The sequence below is a fragment of the Physeter macrocephalus genome, chromosome 20, assembly GCF_002837175.3.
Source record: "Physeter macrocephalus isolate SW-GA chromosome 20, ASM283717v5, whole genome shotgun sequence".
Classification (NCBI taxonomy): Eukaryota; Metazoa; Chordata; class Mammalia; order Artiodactyla; family Physeteridae; genus Physeter; species Physeter macrocephalus.
In genome coordinates this window covers 30,148,241-30,170,217 of record NC_041233.1, presented here as the reverse complement: position 1 = coordinate 30,170,217, position 21,977 = coordinate 30,148,241, and the positions used below count along the sequence as shown (strand labels likewise).

Sequence of the window (21,977 nt, the reverse complement as noted above, 5' to 3'; positions counted from 1 at the left end):
TGCTGCAAATGGCATTATTTCATTCTTTTTTATGGCTGAGTAATATTCCAGTGTGTGTGTGTGTGTGTGTGTGTGTGTGTGTGTATACATCTTCTTTATCCATTCATCTGTCATTGGACATTTAGGTTGCTTCCATGTCTTGGCTATTATATAGTGCTGCTATGAACACTGGGGTGCATGTATCTTTTCAAATTAGAGTTTTCATCTTTTCCGGATGTATGCCCAGGAGTGGAACTGCTCGATCATATGGTAACTCTATTTTTAGTTTTTTAAGGAAACTTCGTACTGTTTTCCATAGTGGCTGTACCAGTTTACATTCCTACCAACAGTGTAGGAGGTTTCCTTTTTCTCCATACCCTCTCCAGCATTTATTATTTGTAGACTTTTTGATAATGGCCATTCTGACCAGTGTGAAGTAATACCTCATTGTAGTTTTGATTTGCATTTCTCTAGTAGCATCTTGAATGCTACTAACATCTTACAACATACAAAACAGCTCATTACAACAAAGAATGTCCAAAATGTCAGTAGTGTTACGGTTGTGAGAGTCTGCTCTAGCATTTGACTACTCTAAGTGTGGTCTTTGGACAGACAGCTTGGGCATGGTGGAGAAAACTGTTGGAAGTGCAGAGTCTCAGATCCCCCCTGAATCTAGTAAATCAGAATCAGCGACATTTAACAAGCTCCCCAGGTGATTTGTATGCACATTAAGGCTTGAGAAGTGCTGTTTTTATACTTATCGTTTATTCTTTCTGATTGTCAGCATGACTGTATGGTTTTCCACAGGCTCCAAGAGTTCTGATTAATTATAAGCACCAGTTTCTGAGGAGAGTGCATTTCCAACTCAGGAGAGACCTGGGCTAGCCATCCACACCCATGAGATAGAGGGGATACCACAGTAGCGGTGCATTCCAAAGTTCTGAGCATTTCCCTTAAGCTTGGCACGTGTGGGGTACTGCATGTGGCGGCCTTGGATTGATTTATGTGTGTGAGTGTGGGGAAGGCCAGGGGGAGATTTCACCCTGAAGAGGGTAGTAGTGTGATCTTTGATATACTTGATCTGCCCATCCTAAGGCCTAAACATATGGTTGGGGAAGACAAGCCCTTGTCATAGATATTCCGTGTGGGCAGCAGCACTTGCTGCAGCAGGGCCAACTTCATGAGCGGGCAACCTGTACAGTCACACAGGACCTGAATTTGGAAAGGCTGCACACTTGGTTTAATGCTCCGCTGTCACCATCTTGAAGCACATAATTTTGATTGAGGTAGCCCACATTTTCATTTCGCACTGGGCCCTGCATATTATGTAGCCAATCCCGAGCTAGAGGAATGGGTCAGGGGTCTGGAATTGCAACCTAACCCTTGTGCCAATCAAAACTGGCTAGCTTGTTATTTTCACATGTCTGCTATGAGTTGCCAGCCCTTATATAAATTCATTCATTTACTTATTCAGCAAATATTTACTGGCCACTTCTTGTGCACTGGGCACTCTTTTAGGTGCTGGAGATACCAAAGTAAACAGACAAAATCCCTGCCCTCATGGAGCTCACATTCTCCTGAGGGGGACTGACAGGGAAGAGGGCGTGAAACGTTGTGGGTTGCAGTACAAATAGGATGTATGTATAGGAAATGTAGATAGGATGGCTGAAAAGGCCTCATTGAAAAGGCAACTTTTGAATGAAGATCTAAATGAAGAGAGTGTCAACTTTAATAACAGAATAGACAGTTATTTTACCAGAAACAGTATTTATTAGGGAATAGCAGAGGAATTGTAATTCAGATCATAAGCAAATCCAGAGAAGAAGGAAAGGGAACTTGCTTTTATAGAGAAAAGGGGGAAATTGGGAGGGGCTGTGATAATCAAAGAGCCCATTGGAGAAGCTGGGAGTCCAAAGTATGGAGGCTTCTCATTGGTTGTGCTACTACAGTCTCTTACTGGCTGGGCTGCCACTGGGTGGAGAGAAGTTTTATTCCCCCTGCTGTACAGTAAAGTAGAGGCACTTCAGTTGGAGATGTAGGCAAATTTTGTCTCTTCCTATTTGGAGCAATTGGTGATGCATGGAGGAACATGAGAGCTCCCCCTACAGTCCTGTCCCAACTCCAACTTTGGCTGAGGTTTCTTTAATTCCACAAGAGAATCTGCAGAAATCCAGGGTTGTGGGGAGATGGGAGCTTTCCAAGTGGAGAGAGGAGAAAGCAAAAGTTCTGAGATTGAACCATGCCTGGCATGTTTGAAGAACAGGAGGTTGGCATAGCTGGCATGGAGAGAACAATACGGAGAGTAAAACAGTGATGGGGAATCACTCTTATAGTCTGGTAGGTCATGGTAGGGGCCTTAAATGTTTCTGTGACTGATGGGAAGCTGCTCATTAGACATGATCTGACTTAATGTTTTACCAAGATCATCCTGACTTTAATGTTGAGGATAGACTAGAAAGGTCAAGGGCAGAAGAAGGGAGTTCAGTTAACAGTTTATTGTAATAATTTAGGCAAAAGATGATTGTGGCTTATGCATTCAAGTGGTTGAATTCTGTCTTTATTTTAAATGGAAAGCCAGCAGACCAGATTTAGGGCTAACAAAAAAAGAGTAGAGCCAAGGATGGCACCACAAGTTTTGACTGAGCAAATTTTAAAAAATGGTAGAAACCAATTCAGGGAGGATATAAGGGATTCCATTTGGATTGCAGTTGATCCTTGAACAACATGGGTTCAAACTGCACAGGTCCACTTATATGCGGATATTTTTCAATAGTAAATACTACAGTACTATACAGTCAGTGGTTGGTTGAATCCGAGGGTATGGAGGAACCTCGGGTATGGATGGCCAACTATAAGTTATATGTGGATTAAGCCCTGTGTTGTTCAAGTGTCAACTGTAGTTAGGTTTGAGATGTCCATTGGTTATCCAAGTAGAAATGTCAAACAGGCAGTCAAGTTCAAGGAAATTTTGATTAAAGATATAAATCTCAAGTCATCAGCATATAGATGATATTTGAATGAATACAGATAGAAAATAATTGAAAAAAAAAAGTCAAACTTCTAACTTTTACTGTCATTGGAGCTGTTTCAAAAATAAGGACATGTGTAAACACTCCAAGAGGCCTGATTGCAAAATTCAGCTAAAGTTAAGATATGAACACATGAGATGGATGTGTTTTCACTGTCTAGTCTCCAAAAAAAATGATAAAGCAAAAGGAAAAAGTCTCATCGGTTTGGTTACTTATTTTTTGTTTAATAAATGTATTTTATTTATTTATTTAGGCTGTGTTGGATCTTCATTGCTGCGTGCGGGCTTTCTCGAGTTGTGGCGAATGGGAGCTACTCTTCGTTGCGGTGCGCGGGCTTCTCATTGTCGTGGCTTCTCTTGTTGCAGAGCATGGGCTCTTGGCACACGGGCTTCAGTAGCTGTGGCACGTGGGCTCAGTAGTTGTAGCACACGGGCCCTAGAGCACAGGCTCAGTAGTTGTGGCGCACAGGCTTAGTTGCTCCGCGGCATGTGGGATCTTCCTGGACCAGGGCTCGAACCCGTGTCCCTCGCATTGGCAGGCGGATTCTTAACCACTGCGCCACCAGGGAGGCCCTGGTTACTTATTTTAAATCCTTATTGTGAGTTATTTTATCCTATAAGTAGTTCAAATCTTCACATGATTAAGGGGTTTTCATGCTATCAGGACAGGACTTGGGCTGGAGAGTCCTTGCAGACACCTCCTTCCACAGCCTCTCATATCTTGGTTTAATCCACATAGTTATTCATCTTCAAGTAAGAGCTCTTCTAGCTGGCCATTTTCTCAGCTTGCAGCTTTGAGAATCATCACTAGAATCATCCACCTTCTATAACCTAGGGAGGAGATTTGGAGCCAGGATACATTTCAGGAGCAATTGCATGCTGAAAAGCCTGGTAATTTATGTCTTGTGGGGTTTCAGTGTTCCAGTCAACCTGGACAGATGGCTCTGAAGAAGGAATCTGTTGAGGCATTCCTGGAATCATACTGGAAGTTCCTGGCAGGGATTCCTGCTTCAAGGCTTCCTTCTCAAGGGGTTTTGTGTTCTCCTGCATGAACATGGTCTTCTTTGTGGAACTCGCTACAGATATCAGTGGCTAAATAGAAAACAGAAGAGAAAAAAGTCATTAGCAGAGACTAAACATACTGGGCATGGCAAGAATACAATATTGCCATTTTCATGCCCAAGACTGAACAAAACTGCAAAAGACCTAATCCAGAAAAGCATAAAACAAATCTGATTGGATCAAGATAATTCACCAATAATTTAACTGCCTGACAGAACAAAATTCAACACCTTTTAAAGGAAAACTACACAATCTAGATGCCCTATAAAGTATCATCTACAATATTAAGCATACAAGCAATAATTACTAGACATGTGAAGAAGTAGGAAAATGTGAACCATAATCTAGAGAAAAAGTGTTTAATAGAAAGAGACCTCAAAATGACAAAGATGATGAGACTGGCAGACAAGAACTTAAAACAGTGATTATAAATATTTTTTTAAAATTGAAAGGAGAAAAATGGCCATAATGAGTGAAAAGATAGGGTATATCAGCAGAGAAAATGGAAATCATAGAAAGGAACCAGATAGAAATTCTAGAATTGAGAAAATATCTGAAATGAAAAAAATTCATTGAATTCCTAAATAGGATTGGACATTGCAAGAGAACGGATCAGTTAACTTGAAGACAGATCAATGGAAATTATCCAAACTGAAACACAGAGGAAAACAGATGGAAAAAATGAATGCAGTCTCAGTGACCTATGAGATGATATCAAGCATCCATCTAATTGCAGTCCCTGGTGAGGTAGGAAGCTTGGAGCTTGAGCTCTACTGGCCATCTCTACCCCCATCTTTGTCCATTGTCCACTCAACAGTGGACCCTGTGGGGCACTGCAGCGAGGTCTGTGGAGTACTTGCCCACATGATCTCTAAGACCTTCTAACTCCAAAGTGCTATGAATCTATGCAGCAAATCTATGTACTGTTTCCATAAAAACTTACTTCTAAAACATCTGTATGGCTCAGATCTTTATATCAAAGGGATTGCTTTCAGACTTAGAAACAGAATAATGGTTTACTTACTCAAAGTTGCCTCTGCTTAATGAAGAGAAATCAATACAAGGGCAACTTCTGCCAGCTTTCTTCTAGGTCTAACTCAAATGTTATCTCCTCTGTGAGTCTCTTCTTGATTCCCATAATTAGGTATGATCTCTACCACACATAGTGCTCTGTTTCTACTCCCCTTTGGACACATCGACTGGACCAGCAGTATTCAATCTGGGGTACCAAACGCAATGATGGTTTTAAGATATTAAGGAAAATCTTGCAAAGCTTTTAGTACAGGGGTAAAAGTCCATCAGCTAAATCAGCAGGCCTGCTGAAATCCTATGCAACCTATCCTGGACCTATTTCAGATAAGTTTTAAAGCTCTGGTGATGAAATCTAAAGATGAGAATAGCAAGGAATAATTTGCTATTCTGCCTTGAGCCAACAAGAAACCAGAACTTAGAATCTCATCTTATTTGATGTACCTCCACCTCTTTGCCCTTTATCTAGCTCTTTCAATTTATACTAGGAGAGCAACTTGCACTTGGATGATGTGGCTCTCCCTTGCCACGTAAGCAATAAGCTTTGTTTTACATCACTTTCGGGTTCTCTTTATTTCCTTCTAACAAAGGGAATCGATTTCCATAACCACAATTTGCACATGAACTCTTTCCTAAAGCTGAGAACTTGCACATAGTGCAGGCATCAGGCTGGCTCTCATTTCCCATCTTCCCTTACAACCGCCGAGTGTCTCACACTTGGCAAAAGAAGAGCAAACCTTTTACTCATCCGAATCTTGCTAAGAAATACTGCTTCAGGGTATAAAACCTCCTGAGTGTAACACAAAGGGACAATTCAAAACGTTGATGTGAGCGAAGTGTTCTTTAATAAAGGCATTGTAAAACCAGGGTAGAGTTTTGGGAGTCTTTCCCTGCCTTATATATTTCTATTTCTATTAACAGTGAAGCGCTGAGCCTGCGCGCCCAGAGCCTGTGCTCCGCAACGGGAGAGGCCACAACAGAGGGAGGCCCGCATACCACAAAAAAAAAAAAAAAAAAAAAACCAGGGTAGAGTTTTGGGAGTCTTTCCCTGCCTTATATATTTATTTTTCTATTAACAGTGAAGCATGGTGTTAGAAAAGGATTAGAGTGGGCAGCAAGGTGACGATGACAACTTTTGCTTAATGATCTCAATTCTATCATCTCCCAACAACTGTTCCAAGAATGAACTGTTCCTGAGGGAGAGTTTGTTCAACTACTATTTTCAGACTGTAGTAGGAAACTATCTTTCTTTTGATTTATTTATAAAACATCCAGACTTAAAAATATAAATCTATTAATTATGAGGAAATCTGAGAATATTGATATAAATGTACATAAGCTTAATATTTTCATGTCTTCATCAAAGTTGGCTTTGAAACTAGCAAAAGATAGTAAATTGTATAGGACTACATTAAAGATTTTCATGCACAGGACAGAGTGATAGTTAAAAAGATGCCAGATATCAAGTTCAATAAGTGAATTCACTCTCCAGGTGTCATGCACTTTGCAGAAAGCACAAAATGACACAAGGTGTTTTTCAGAAGACTGTGGCAAAAATTGTGAGGGATAAAAGATATGCTTGTCAGACGAATGAATACACAGTTGTTTCCAACTATTCTAAGTTAATAATTCATGACTGCTATTAGAGCAACACAGAGGAGATATCTGTGGCTTGATACATAAATAAATAGCATATGTTAAATTAAATACTTAAGTAAATAGTATATAATAAATTAAATAATATACCTGAAGTATATACTAGAAACCATATTTGGTTTCTGAAAAATATTGAGTAATTTTTGAAAAGGATTCAAAGGATCTTGTATGGAAATATATTTGTTCCAAGTGACACATTAGATTTTTCTTAAAATCTGATTTTTTAAACCAGTAACATGTAATTTATTCCCTGACATCGAAAATGGAATTGCCTTTAAGCATTTTCTTTGTTCATTACAAGGATTTTATCGACAAGGATTGTCAATAAGATTGATTTACATACAAACATATGAATATGGAGGGAAAAGTAGGCTTTGGGAGCCTCAGTGCACTTTGCACTGGTTGAGCTGTCTTGCAGATTTCCTGGTACCCACCTCGGGATGACACTTTTCACACTTCTGTTGAATCTCACACTCTTCTTGCATCAGCATTTCTGTCACTCTGGTTTCTTTGAGGCTATTTTCATATTCTTCCTGCAGCTGGATCTTCTCTTGCTTATCCTGGGGCGATATGACACAGTGGAATAAGGTCAGTCCTCAGAAGCAGGGACCCTCCCAGGACAGGCCCCGGGCCCTTCAGGCCTCCTGACTTTGCTCCTGTAACTAACTAGCTTCAACCTGCTAGTATCTCCAAACCCACCAACCCCACAACTCCTCTGAGTTGGATTCTCTCTTCATCCCCCAGACTCCCTATACTTCAGGGATATCTGGGCCTAAGCCATCCTCAAAGGTGGAATAAACCATGACACTCCCCAGGCCAGCTCCAGAGTGGTGCCTTGGATTTCAGATTCCTCTGGGAAAGCTGAAAGCCCTCCCGAAGTCGACCCAGTGCGCACACACACCTTTTCTTTTGCCATCGCTGTTTTCTTGTAATGATAAAGCCAGTGAGCCAGGTACTCTATGGGGTCACTGGGCTGAACCTTTGCCACCTCTGCCAGAGCCTGGGCCAGGCAATTTCCAAAGCACCTCTTCAGGTATTCAGTTTCCATCCTGGTGGGTTTGGAAAACATCAAACAGGGTCACACTATTTCACAAATCTAATTGGACATAAAAAATAGACACATTCTAACCAACGCAGATTCATTTCAGGACAAATATGAGATTTTTCTGGAGCCCATCCTTCCCCAAAGAACCAATAAATACATAGGTACTTGCCAATAGCTCTTACATTCAAATGGGCTTTCTTCTAAAGCTCTCCAGCTCTCCCAGGTCAGTAAATAGGACCCGGGGCTCATCAGGCCTGAGAGGAGCTTGGTGGATTGGTGCTTAAAAGTGGCTAAGGCCTCCACTACACGACTCTACCCTTGAGTAGGGAGGAAATAACTGAGCAGGCAGGAGGGCCCAGGAGGGGCTTTGAGCACCCAGCAAGCTGCACTATTGTGAGGTTGGGAGCTACAGTCATCTGTGACATAGATAAGACAGGCTTATCTATTTATTTCACAACGGACCACTGAGAAGCCCTGAGGAGGAGAGGGAGGGAGAATGCCCAGCACTGTAGCTAGAAAATATTCCATTTTCTATTGCTTAAGCAAGAAACTACTTTAGGTTGAGTTGAGCCCCGGGATTTACTCTTAATCAGATGTCAAGAATTGGAGGGAATGAAGCCTGAGTTAAACCAGAAGTTAGGAGTGGAGGTGTAGTGTAGCTGTAGGAATGTAGAATTTGAGATCAGACAGACCAAGTTCCAGTCCTGGCTATGCTTTTTATTAGCTGTGTGATCTGCAGCAACTTACTAAGTATCTCTGAGCCTCAGTTTCCTGATCTGTGGAACAGAATAACAAAAATATGCATCTCATAATTGTGAGGATTAAAAGAGATAATAAATACATGTGAAGCACATAGCCTGGCCTGTAGTAAATGTTTAATATTAGCTGTTACAGTGGAAGATTGCGACATGAAATGGCCTAGCACCCAGCCTATTCCTGAACATCTTTATGTTCCTGAAGCTGACATATTTTAACTCCAAAAGAGCTAATAATAAAGTGAATGATAAAGGCTTGGATCAATTCCTAACATTTTCTGGAGGCATTTTTCAGTTTAAGAAGGGAAAGATAAGTAGATAGATACGAATACAGAAAAAAAAAAATTCCCAGCCCTTTCCACTGCAAACGCCTAGAAGCAAAAACACCTCAGTAGCAATGAACACACAGAATTTGCTTTTTTAAAAAAATTGAGGCATAGTTGATTTACAATGTTGTGGTAATTTCTGATGTATGGCAAAGTGATTCAGTTATACATATATATGTATTCTTCTTTATGTTCTTTTCCATTATGGTTTATCACAGGATATTGAATATAGTTCCCTGTGCTATACAGTAGGACCTTGTTGTTTATCCATTCTATATACAATAGTTTGCATCTGCTAACCCCAAACTCCCAATCCATCCCTTCCCCACAGAATTTGCTTTTATTTATTTATTTATTTTTAACATCTTTATTGGAGTATAATTGCTTTACAATGGTGTGTTAGTTTCTGCTGTATAACCAAGTGAATCACCTATACATATACATATATCCCCATATCTCCTCCCTTTTGCGTCTCCCTCCCACCCTCCCTATACCACCCCTCCAGGTGGTCACAAAGCACCGAGCTGATCTCCCTGTGCTATGCGGCTGCTTCCCACTAGCTATCGATTTTACATTTGGTAGTGTATATATGTCCATGCCACTCTCTCACTTTGTCCCAGCTTACCCTTCCCCCTCCCTGTGTCCTCAAGTCCATTCTCTATGTCTGTGTCTTTATTCCTGTCCTGCTCCTAGGTTCTTCAGAACCTTTTTTTTTTTTTAGATTCCATATATGTGTGTTAGCATATGGTATTTGTTTTTCTCTTTCTGACTTACTTCACTCTGTATGACAGTCTCTCGGTCCATCCACCTCACTGCAAATAACTCAATTTCGTTCTTTTTATGGTTGAGTAATATTCCATTAAAATTTGCTTTTAAATAGGCTTCACCACTTAAAAAGAATCAAGGTTCCTTGGAGAAATGACTAATTCCAAGATCAGGGCAGGAAATGTCTAATAACTCTGGAATGTTTTGTTGTCCCAGAAAGGAAATGCTAAAAAATAAAATGGTTGGGGACACAGGAGCCAGCTTGAAGGGGCTGCTACTAGCCAAACCTGGGGCAATTTGGCCACCAAAATTAATAATGACTGTAATGGATTATAACCAGTTGAATAAAATCGAATCCATGAGTCCATGTAGGAATAAACAAGTGAATGGGAGAGCAGGTAAGTTCTTTCTTAAAGTAGAATGCCGACTAATAAAGGTGGAAAGAATAATGCAGTTAAAGAAACATTTTGAAACCATCATAGTATAACTGAAGCAGCTATCAATGAGCACTAACACTTGGTGAATATTTGACAAGGAATAGGATATTTATATATATTCTCAAAGTTTCTCCCCACAAATTATGGATTAATTCCAAAGTAAACATGGAAACTACAGTGGTGAAACCTGGCTGACATAATGTTAACCAACTGATCAAAGTAAACATCACCAGTAAAGGGACAAAATAACATCATGTGTCTCCTGATGCGATGCACTTCTTAGTAGGACATAATACATTTCTGTAGATTCCTGCTCCAAATGCAAAACTAGAATCTGATTCCTTCTCCAAATGCAAAACTAGAATCTGATTGAGGAAACATCAAACAAAGCCAAACTGAGAGACAGTCTACAACTGGCCTGTACTCTTAAAAATGTCAAGATCATGAAAGAGAAAAAAAGATGAGGCCAGGAGTTCCCTGGTGGCCTAGTGGTTAGTATTCGGTGCTGTGCTGTCCCTGCTGTGGCCTGGGTTTGATCCCTGGTCGGGGAACTGAGATCTGCAAGCTGCGTGGTGTGGCCAAAATAGTAAAAAAAAAAAAAAAAAGATGAGGCCCCAGTCCAGATCAAAGGAGCCTAAACAGCCATCACAACTGCATGCAACACATGATCCTGGGTTGGATCTGGACCAGAAAATAGAATTTTGTAAAGGACGTTGTTGGAAAAACTGAATGTGAATTGTAGATTACATAATAGAATTGTACCAGGGTTAAAATTCAGGGTTTTGGTAATTGAAATATGAGTAAATAAGAAAATGTCCTTGTCCTTAGAAAATACACAGTGTGGTAGGGCTGAATAATGACTTTCCAAAGTGTCCACATCCTAATACCTGGAACCTATGAAATATGTTACCTTATATGGCAAAGGGGACTTTGCAGATGTGATTAAATTAAGCATTTTGCTTGGGGGAAATTTTACTGGATTATCCAGGTAGGCACAATGTAATCCCAAGGGTCTTTATAAGAGGGACACAGTAAAGTCAGATAGGGTAGAAGGAGATGTGGTGATGGAAGCAGGGGGAGAAAAGGTGATGTGATTCAGGGCCATGAGCCAAGGAGTGTGGGTAGCCTCTAGAAGCTGGAAAAGGCAAGGAAATAGATTCTCCCCTAAAGCCTCCAGAAGGAGCCAGCCCTGCTGATACTTTGGTTTTAGCCCTGTAAGATTAACCTTCGATTTCAAACTTCAGAAACTGTAAGATCATAAATGAGTGTTTAAAGTCACTACGTTTGGGGTAACGGTGGAGGGTGGGGATGGGATGTGTGGTGGCCTCTTCTGCCAATCTGTGGCCCACCTGAACCAATGCACCTGAATAAACTGTCTTCCACACCCCTGCTACTCAAAGTGTGGTCCACTGTCAGCAGCACTGCTTCACCCGGAGGTCGTTGAAATGCAGATTCTCAGGTCCCACCTCAGACTTGCAGATTGAGAGTCTGCATTTTAACAAAATCCCCAGGTGACACACAGTTACAGATGTCCTCTGCCTTTATCACAGTAGAACTGCCCTTCCCAGAGGGCGGAATCACCAACTCTGCATTCCCAGGAAGCCTCTTCACTGCCTGGTCCTTGGTGGTTGCCACACTGCAGTAGGTGTGGCAAACGCTTTCTGGAGAAGGCATCTGCACATTTTCAACAATGATCTCAACAAAATACACTGACCTGACCGTCACTAAGACTTGATGTGAAAACAGCAGAGCCAGAAAAAAAGAGCCACCATATGAAGCCTGGAGAGGGAGGAACCAAAGGGGTGCATTTTATAGCCCACTCCCCACCAAATCAAGCCACACTCACCAGTGAGGAGGGGGGCAATTTTTCAGTTTCCCAGGGCTCCTCTGAGGGTCTGCTTATACTGGACCTCCTTGCTCATGGCCCCGCATTCAGTAAGCGGGGTGCTAAGTATAGGGATTGTCTTTGTTCATACCACATCCATAGTGCTGGGCACTCAGTACTTGCTCAGCAAATATTTCTTTTTTTTTTTTAAATTTAATTTAATTTATTTTTGGCTGCATTGGGTCTTTTTTTGCTGTGTGTGGGCTTTCTCTACTTGCGGCAAGCAGGGGCTACTCTTCATTGTAGTGCTCTGGCTTCTCATTGCAGTGGCTTCTCTTGTTGCAGAGCTCAGGCTCTAGGCGTGCGGGCTTCAGTAGTGTGGCACACGGGCTCAGTAGTTGTGGCTCACAGGCTGTAGAGCGCAGGCTCAGTAGCTGTGGCGCATGGGCTTAGTTGCTCCGCGGCATGTGAGATCTTCCCGGACCAGGGCTTGAACCCATGACCCCTGCATTGGCAGGCAGAGTCTTAACCACTGCGCCACCAGGGAAGCCCAGCAAATATTTCTTGACTTAAGCAGTGAGGGCTCTGATGTTTGCGGGCCCAGGCAAGAGCTCATGCTCCCTTCCATTTGTCAGTGCCCGCACGGGCACTTACTAATTACCTCAACTAATGGTTCATGAGGCATCTCCTGCCCAGCACTGCCCCACATAAATTGAAACAGACCATGGGAAATGCTATCTGAGGATTGTGCACAAACCACTAGCCCAGGGAAGACTGCAAATGGCAAAGGCTAGAAGGCTTCCTGGAGGTGGGGGTACCTGTGCTTGTTCTGAAAGGCATGCCAACTAAAGAACGTCCCCAGCCAGCTGGCTATACTAGGCTTGAGTCATTAGCCACTGCAGTTGTTGAGTCATTAACACACCTTGCAAGGAGTTCAGGGTGGAGATCAGGAATGCGGAGCTCTGCTCTCTGGGAAAATTGACAGAACAGACCTTCAAACAGAAATTTTCAGGAGAAAATTTTATAAACCCAATTTCTTGCATCTTCGCATACTTAGAAAAGCACTAAAATAATTAAGCTATCTGTGCCTGGTGGCTAGCAGTGACCTTTAACCTAGATATGTGTTTGATTGCAGGTATCCCTTCTCCAAAAATCACATATATGCTGACCTCCCCGCTTACCTCTTCCAAGCAGAAGCAGTTTCTCAGAGTTGTCAGAGCAGCTGTTTCCAGGGCTAGAGTCTTCAGTTAAGTCCCCAAATAAAACTGAACTCACAGCTCTCAGATGTGCGATGTTTTTCAGTGGACAGGAACCAAGCAGAAGTCACCAGCAAATGCAAAGGTGCTAAGTTGGGAAAATACCAGGCCGCTCGGGTAGCTATGCTTCTCTGGCGTAAGGCTGTGGGGGGCTTCACCTACAGTTAGTCTTTGCGGCTACTCCCCGCCCCCACCCCGCCCCGCAGGCCAGCCCTCTGCCCTTTCTCTCTCCCAGTGTGCGCCCACCTGCCGGCCCCGCTCGCTCGATTCCCCTTCTCGGCTGCCCCCTCCTCACAGCCTCTAGGTTGCACGTCTCTGTTCACCTACCCCGGTGCTCCCTGCTCTCCACCCGGCACCTTGCACACCTCGCGCGCCCCCTGCTCTCAACTGCTCGTCCTACCCCGCCCCGCTCCGCCCGCCTCGGCTCTCTGCAGCACATCCTCCTCCGAGCCCCGCCTCCGATCAACCCCCGCCCGCACGCCCCCTCCCCAGATCCCCTCCGGGCGCAGTCAGCTCAGCTCTCCGCGGGCGCCCCTTCCTCTCTGCCCCAGGCCGTCTCCCGCACCTGGAGCGCGCACGCTCGTTGCCTAGCGACGGGACGCGACTCGCGGGTAGGTAGGCGCGTGCGTCAGCCGCCTGCGTTTAGAATGCAGGCGCCGTCTTGGAAGAGCGGACGGCTCCGGTTGCTGGGCTGGGTTCCGGCGGACGGAGGCGGTTTTGACCGTTGGACCTTGCGAGTGGTGTAGGGCTCAGGCGACGTCCAGGCTCCAGAGGCGAGAGAGGGTTAGCTCAGCGCCGTACTCCGTGGGCACCTCTGCGGCTGGGTCGTCCTCCTCGGTGGTGAGCGGCGACGCGCCATTTGGAGGGGCAGGGGAGGCGGGCACCCTTCCGCGGACCCGGGATGGAAAATCAGCCGAAGCGCTCGGAATCCAGGGTTGCCAGATAAAATTCGGCGTACCCAGTTAAATCTGAATTTCACAGATTTTGTGCTTTTTAGCACAAATATAGTATAATACAAAATTAGCCCTTGTTTATCTGAAATTTAAATTTAACTGGGCATCCTGTATTTTTATTTGCAAAACCGGCAACCCTACCCGATCCCTTCCTTTCCTACTCGGCCGGCTTTCTCCCAAGCATGAGCGAGGAACCGCCTTCTATTTCTTCTGACAGCTTCTCCAGGCTTGAGGCGGCTGTTTCTGTGGGAAGGGGCTTTCTTATGTATGAGCCAAGATGCCTGTTGCTGTGTATGAAAAATAATATTCCTTACAACAGGCTTTTGAGATGGGTATTGTCACTGTTTCATGGGCAGGAAACAAGCCAAGCGAGTTAACGAGTTTCACCTGGGTTCCGCTGTTAACGAGATGCAGCCTGCGTAGGTTTGAGACCAATCCTAGTTGGGAGGTTTCTCCTTACGGACCACGGTACCCTTCCCATGTGTTTGTTATCTTTCTGGAGTAGCAGCAGGAATCTGTTCCCTTTTTAATTGTTACTCTATTTCAAATGACATTGAGATTTGTCTTTAGAGTATTATTCCATTGAAGAAGTACGATGAGGATACTGTGTTCCATACTCAGTTGTAATAATTCTTTTCTCTGTGGTTAAGACACACAACTTGATAGGGAATTAGGTTCGTTTGTGCCGGTTTTTAGTTTGTTTTTATGACTACATTTATGTATACACACATGCACATTCCTTTTCCCACTGCTGTTGCTAATACAAAAGACGGCATACTATACGCAAGTTCTTCATCTTGCTTTTTTTCACTTCACATTGTGTTCTAGAGATCACTCCCAATTTTGGAGATCTTCCTCATTCTCTTTTTATCTTCACAGTAATTCATTGTGTAGCTGTATCTCATTAATCCTTTAATGATGAACATCTGGATGGGGTCCCAATTTGGCTATCCTTAGTAATAGTGCAAAACAACCCTGTATATATATCACTGCATATTTTTGCAAGATAGGATCCCAGAAGTGAGATTGATCAGTCAAAGGGTAAATACATACGTAATTTTCTGGATATTTACAAATTTTTCTCTATGGGGTTATTCCATTTTGTACTCTACCACCATCATATGAGAGAGAGTAGTATTGGGGTCTATGGGTGAAACTCAGGAGGTCATTGTTTCTGAAACTTTGTGCAGAATGTTAGGTTGATGTGTCCAGGGACAGGTCTAGACACTGGCAGTCTGTCCCCTGTAATTGCTCATGCCTGACATGTGATAGGTACTCAATATATATTTGTTGAATAATGAGTACATTTCATCAGGTTCTCAGAGGAGTCTGGATTCCATAAGGGTAATTCGAAGGTGATCAGTTTTTTCAAAGCACCTTAAATAGAGTAGTTACTGCATTTCCCTCTTTCTTTTTCTTTCTTTCTTTCTTTTTCCTTCCTTCCTTCCTTCCTTCTTCTTTCTCTTTTTCTTTCCCTCCCTCCCTCCCTCTCTCCCTTTCTTCCTTCCTTCCTTCCTACCTCCCCATCTCTCTCTCTCTGTTTGATCTGAGATGATTCCTGTCCATATTTGTAAATAAACTGGGACATTACTGAGAGAGTGGAGAAACTCATTCACTTGCCACCATGGATAGCCAGCTGTGTCCACGCTGTGATCGAAACACACTCTTTGAGGAGCTAGAGAAGTTTGTCCTCTAGCAGGAGGACAGACATGTGCATACACAGATAATACTCAGATAGTGTGACAAGTACTGTGTGAGCTGCTTGGGGAAGGAGGAATGTCTTTGTGTTGCCTGGGAGACGGTTGTATTAGCCACAGCGGTGAGGAATTAGAGATGATTGATAACCTTGCAGATGAGGAGATATTTTCCAAGCTGAGAGTGAGGGGGCCATCATGTGCAAAAGTCATGGAGATGGAAACATGCAAGGTGTGAGCAGCAGAATGGCAGGATGTTCTGTGTAGTTAGAGCCCAGAATATGTTAGAGGCAGAAACTATATCTAGAGGTGAGCCTGGAAACAGAATTGGGGCCAAACCATGAAGAGCTTCATAGGCTCTTCTTTGAAGGTTGAATTTTTTTATTCTTTGGCCTTGAAATACTTGGATTTTTTAAAAATTTGAGGTGGTCTATTGTGATATTTTCTAGAAATTACACTCATGGCTCGGGAGGAGCATCTTAGTCACTTAGGGTGATGACTCTGGAATCAAGAGTTGGGTATGAATCCCTCTTCATCATATGCCAGCTGTGTGATCCTGGGCTGTTCACTTATGCTCTTTGGGCCTGGGCGACCTCATCTACACAGTGGGACTAATGATACCATGTTCAGGTGTGTTGTAAGGACTTAGTAAGATGTGCATCGCTTGCCATATAGTCGTCTCACCTTCAATAATGACAGTAACCCTTTTCTGACTCTTGGACTCCAGGGTCCTTCAGGTTTTTGAAACTATTTTGGTTGTAGTGACTTCTGTGCAGGCTTTTTGGAAACTGCTAGAAGTGTTCTGGAGCCAGCTTGCTTGTGCCATCCCTGATGGCAGGTGCCCATGACTGGTGACAGGATGTAATGCTTTTTTGGCCTCACTGAACTCTCCTTTGATTGTGCCTTCATTGAAAATTTCCTGCACTAATGCAAAACGTTTATCTTTTAGAGGTTTTTATTTAGCAGTTAGAAATGGAGTCGGCATATCTTCAAAAGAATCTTGGGACGTGTCTAACTCAAGGTCTTGCAGAAGTGGCAAGGATGCGCCCGGTGGATCCAATAGAATACTTAGCATTGTGGATTTACAAGTATAAGAACAATGTGACCGTGGAGCAACAAGTAAGTATGGATCTTCTTTTTTTTTAAATTTATTTTTTATTGAAGTATAGTTGATTTACAATGTTATGTTAATTTCAGGTCTACAGCAAAGTGACTCAGTTATGCATATATGTGTGTGTGTGTGTGTGTATATACACACACACATATATTTTTTTCAGATTATTTTTCCATATAGGTTATTACAAAATATTCAGTATAGTTCCCTGCACTGTACAGTAGGTCCTTGTTGTTTATCTATTTTATATATAGTAGTGTGTATATGTTACTCCCAAATTCCTGATTTATCTCTCCCCCCCCAGCCTTTCCCTTTCGGTAACCCTAAGTTTGTTTTCTAAGTTGGTGAGTCTGTTTCTGTTTTGTTAATAAGTTCATTTGTATCATTTTTTAGATTCCACATATAACTGATATCATATAATATTTGTCTTTCTCTGTCTGACTTACTTCACTTAATATGATAATCTCTAGGTCCATCCGTGTTGATACAAATGGCATTATTTCATTCATTTTTATGGCTGAGTAGTATTCCATTGTATATATGTACCACATCTTCTTTATCCATTCATCTGTCAGCGGACATTTAGGTTGCTTCCATGTCTTGGCTATTGTAAGTAGTGCCGCAGTGAACATTGGGGTGCATGTAGCTTTTCAAATTATAGTTTTCTCCAGATATATGCCCAGGAGTGGGATCGAAGGATCATATGCCCTCTATTTTTAGTTTTTTAAGGAACCTCCACACTGTTCTCCGTAGTGACTGTACCAATTTACATTCGCACCAACAGTGTCGGAGGGTTCCCTTTCCTCCACACCTTCTCCAGCATTTATTATTTGTAGACTTTTTGATGATGGCCATTCTGACTGGTGTGAGGTGATACCTCATTGTAGTTTTGATTTGCATTTCTCTAGTAATTAGTGATGCTGAGCATCTTTTCATGTGCCTTTGGCCATCTGTATGTCTTCTTTGGAGAAATGCCTATTTAGATCTTCTGCCCATTTTTTGATTGGGTTGTTTGTTTTTCTGATATTGAGCTATATGAGCTGTTCGTATAGTTTGGAGATTAATCCCTGTTGGTTGCATCGTTTGCAAATATTTTCTCCCATTCCATAGGTTGTCTGTTTGTTTATGGCTTCCTTTGCTGTGCAAAAGCTTTTAAGTTTAATCAGGTCCCATTTGTTAATTTTGTTTTTATTTCCAGTACTCTAGGAGATGGATCCAAAAAAGATATTGCTGTGATTTAGGTCAAAGAGTGTCCTGCCTATGTTTTGCTCTAGAAGTTTTATAGTATCTAGTCTTAAACTTAGCACTTTAATACATTTTGAGTTTAATTTTGTGTATGGTGCTAGAGAATGTTCTAATTTCATTCTTTTACAGGTAGCTGTCCAGTTTTGGTTTTTTTTTTTTTTGCGGTACGCGGGCCTCTCACTGTTGTGGCCTCTCCTGTTCTCCCGTTGCGGAGCTCAGGCTCCGGACGCGCAGGCTCAGCGGCCATGGCTTACGGGCCTAGCCGCTCCGCGGCATGTGGGATCTTCCCGGATCCGGGCACGAACCCGTGTCCCCTGCATCGGCAGGCGGACTATCAACCACTGCGCCACCAGGGAAGCCCTGGATCTTCTTTTATAAAATTAGACGAGTGAAATAATTGGTCCAGCTTCTTTGCTTTTTTAAAAAAGTTCAATATTATCATTTCTTTCTATTATAAAAATGGTATGTTTATTATTACAAAACTTGGATAACATGAAAAAGAAGAAAGAAGAAAATAAAGAAGACCTCTATTTAGATTCTTAGGTATTTTTAGGTATTCTAGTCTTTTTTCTACACATTTGCCTGGAGATTTTTTTTTTACACAATTGTGACTGTATTTGCTGTGTAATTTTAATTTTGTGCTCTTTGTTGAAATAAAACACACATTTCCCCCAATTATTATACAGTTTCCAAATGGATAGACTAATTTGCTTAATCCTTTCCCTACTGTTGGAGATTAAGATGCTGTTAAGATTGTTTTTACAGATTGTTTTATCTGTAATTAGTCACATGATGTTTTTTTTTTAAACCATGTTAGAGACAAGAGGAAATGGCCCAGTTGGAGCATGAAAGAGAATTAGCTGTGATGGAGCAGGAAATGATGGAGAGACTTAAAGCAGAGGAGCTCCTGTTTCAGCAGGTGAGACAAGAGAGTTCAGTGGTGATTGGAACTAGTGGAGTCACCCTTGGTGTGGTGCAACCCAAGTGTTGAAAAACTCATCTCTTGTTGCTTAGATGTAGCTTTCTTATATCTTCATCTTTATGTCTGTATGTGGCTTCTTTACTGGAGAAGAAGCAGTGGTGAGATAGGAGGAAAACCCAGAGAGTCTGCTGTCACAGAAGCCAAGGGGACAGCGTCTCATTGAGACCTGGGTGGTCAACCATGTCTGTGGCTGCTTGAGTGGGAACAGAACTGCCAAGTCTCATTTAAGGCCACTGGTGACCTTGGTGGGAGCAGCGAATGTGGGGTGGGGTAAAGCAGGGGAGATGGAGCTGGTGAGTACTGGTAATGCTTTCAAGGAGATTTTCAGGGGAGGAGTTTTCTTTTGTTTATTTGTTTGGTTTTTTTAAGGAACAGAGTGGAGGGGAGTGGTTGATGTAAAGAAATAAAGGGGATGATTACTAGAGTCAACTTTTCATGGAGACCAGAGGAAATTGGCTCTGGAACACAGGTTAGGCAGGTGGAGGGGCCCTTCTTTGATTCTTTGATTCAAGGAAAGAGGAGAGGACGGCGTTAGGTACATGTGGTGTGTAGGTTTTGTGGCAAAAGTTGAAAGCAGTTTCTGTGTAACTGTTTCTTTTTTATGAAATAGGGACCATGATCATCTGCCCAGAATGAGGTGGTAAGGTAGGAGGTATGGGGAGAGTGGTGAAAGTTTGAAACAGTGGCTTTGGAGAGGTAGAGTTGACCAAGGAAACTTAGCATCCCTCGGTAGCACTGAATTCCCTGAGACCAAGCAGTCATAATGGGGCCTTTTGGTTTGGTTTTGTGATGATGTGATTTTCTCCACCTAGGCCTGGTTATTTGAGTGAGGACTTGGAGGAGACAGACCCTTTGACTGAAGTGATTTTGGGTTAGCAGGATTGGGGAGCTAAAGATGTTGGTTTGAAAATGGTTGAAGAGGTGGGTCATGGAGTATAAACCAGAGAGGGGAAAGTTCTAGAGTGGCTTCTGGAGTAATTTAATTTATGGAGCTCTTCTAAACCAAGTTGGAGTCACCCTATACTTGTATCATATGGTACTTAACTCTAGAGTCTCAACTCCAGTTTACACTCCAGTTTAGAAAGGGAAAGAAGCCTATTATTTGGATGTGTGGATAAAAAAGGAAAATGTAGACATGGAAACTAGCTTCTCTGTCTTGTCTCCCATCCTTGATACTGGGGTAGATCATTCTAGGCACCTTAGATGGATATGGCTATTCTAGGCACCTTTACTGCTTCTGAGTCTTCATTTTTCAGTCATTTGGCTTATTTTTGTGGGGAGGTTGCACAGTGTTGAGTTGGATGTCAAATGACCGTCCAAATGGGCAAGTGTCTGCTGAAGTCGCCCCAACTTTGAGTGAGGATCTGCCCTGCCTCTTCCAGCTCCTAGAGCTGGCATCTGTCCCCTGTCTATCAGAATAAGGAGAACTTCTCAGCAGTTCTCCTTCCCTAAGATAGTTAGATCACAGATATGGAGATGTTTAATTTGCTTTGACTCATCTTCTTTACCTTACTTAAATAAAATTTGGCAATACTGGAACCCAAACATTTTTCTAGCTGTATCAGTATGAAGCCATCCCCTGTGCATCAAACCCTAAGCATTGTACTGGGGGTGGAAGACATAGTGATATCCTGCAGAAGATGTGATGGCCCATTAAAGAAGTGGATTGGTGGGCAGAGATAGATGAGAGGAGGAGAAGGGACGGGTGGACCAACAGATGAAGAGAAGGAGAGAGGCCTCTCCGTGTCCCCCAAGTCAAGTGAGCTGGAAGGTCAGGACTCTGGTCACCTGCCTGTTGGTTGCAAGAGCAGGTGTCCTCATAATCAGTACCATTGACTTGAAATTCCTTGAAATTTTAGGCATTCTCCAGCAAGCCTGGGTCCATGTGAGCAGGGAAACATTTATCTTGCTGTTTTCTGCTTAAGAGTTCATTTTGGAAGTACTAGCTTGTGTATTTGTTTGAATGTTTTTCAAATGGTTTTACACATGCGTGAAGAAAGCGATCGGGTTTCAAACATTTCCTGAAAATGTTAAGAAACCAGTTATGTTGACCAATGTGGTTGGTATTTAGCAACTGCACTTTGTGTTATTGTTGAGAGGTTAATTTCCCTTCCTCTACAAATATCTGAAAGTTGATTGAATGATAACGTTCCTGCATTTCGGCTACCCTAGCCCATCACTATCATCTTAGTGGGGATGATATAGGAATATGAAGAAATTACCTTAAACAGCCCTTTGTGAATAAATATTAATGACTGTTTATTATCTCTTTGTAAAAATGTATTTTTTTTTTTTTTTTTTTTTTTTGTGGTATGCGGGCCTCTCTCTGCCGCGGCCTCTCCCAGCGGCCATGGCTCACGGGCCCAGCCGCTCCGCGGCATGTGGGATCCTCCCAGACCAGGGCGCGAACCCGGTTCCCCTGCATCGGCAGGCGGACGCGCAACCACTGCGCCACCAGGGAAGCCCCGTATTGTTTTTTTAATGCATTTAAAAATATAGTTTTAAAGTGCTCTTAATGGAATGAGCTTGTATTAGGTTGTTTATGGGGTGGCACTGGACTGATGGTGAGAAATTATTTTCTAGCTGAGGTTGACAAACTCTTTCTGTAAAGGTGGATATTTTATGATTTTCAGGCCAAGAAGCAAAGTTGATGATATTATGTAGGGATTATGGTATACTATGTAGCTATAACAAGAGAGAAAATAAATTTCTACAAATGTTTTATTGATGAAGTAAAAATTTTAAAAAATCAAATACAATTTTTTCTGCAGTGTAAGCTTATTATTGAGAAGAATTACATTCCCTTTTTTTTTTTTTTTTTTTTTT

The 21,977-nt window shown here is 42.4% G+C and overlaps 2 protein-coding genes across 3 annotated transcripts in view; one reads left to right on the top strand and one right to left on the bottom strand.

Annotated features, from left to right (window-relative positions):
* Nucleotides 1-3,838: 3,838 nt before the first annotated feature.
* Nucleotides 3,839-13,856, bottom strand: DYDC2 (DPY30 domain containing 2). Of its 2 annotated transcripts, XM_007111500.3 has the most exons (5): nt 13,729-13,856; nt 13,089-13,251; nt 7,656-7,803; nt 7,189-7,314; nt 3,839-4,099 (listed from the first exon to the last, which is right to left on the bottom strand). In XM_007111500.3, exons 3-5 carry the CDS (start codon nt 7,800-7,802, stop codon nt 3,839-3,841), a joined length of 534 nt encoding a protein of 177 aa, XP_007111562.1. In that variant the 5' UTR covers nt 7,803; nt 13,089-13,251; nt 13,729-13,856. The 2 variants fall into 2 exon arrangements, with proteins under 2 accessions (XP_007111562.1, XP_007111561.1); XM_007111499.2 differs by lacking the exon at nt 13,729-13,856 and having other exon boundaries at nt 13,089-13,302.
* Nucleotides 13,857-13,941: 85 nt separating this feature from the next.
* The window catches only part of DYDC1 (DPY30 domain containing 1), an 18,456-nt gene continuing 10,420 nt past the window's right edge, over nt 13,942-21,977 (top strand). Inside the window, exons 1-3 of the mRNA XM_007111511.4 lie at nt 13,942-14,003; nt 16,760-16,929; nt 18,987-19,088. Of these exons, the coding sequence (XP_007111573.1) occupies nt 16,783-16,929; nt 18,987-19,088 (249 nt within the window). The 5' untranslated portion in view covers nt 13,942-14,003; nt 16,760-16,782. The remainder of the gene's footprint in view (nt 14,004-16,759; nt 16,930-18,986; nt 19,089-21,977) is intronic.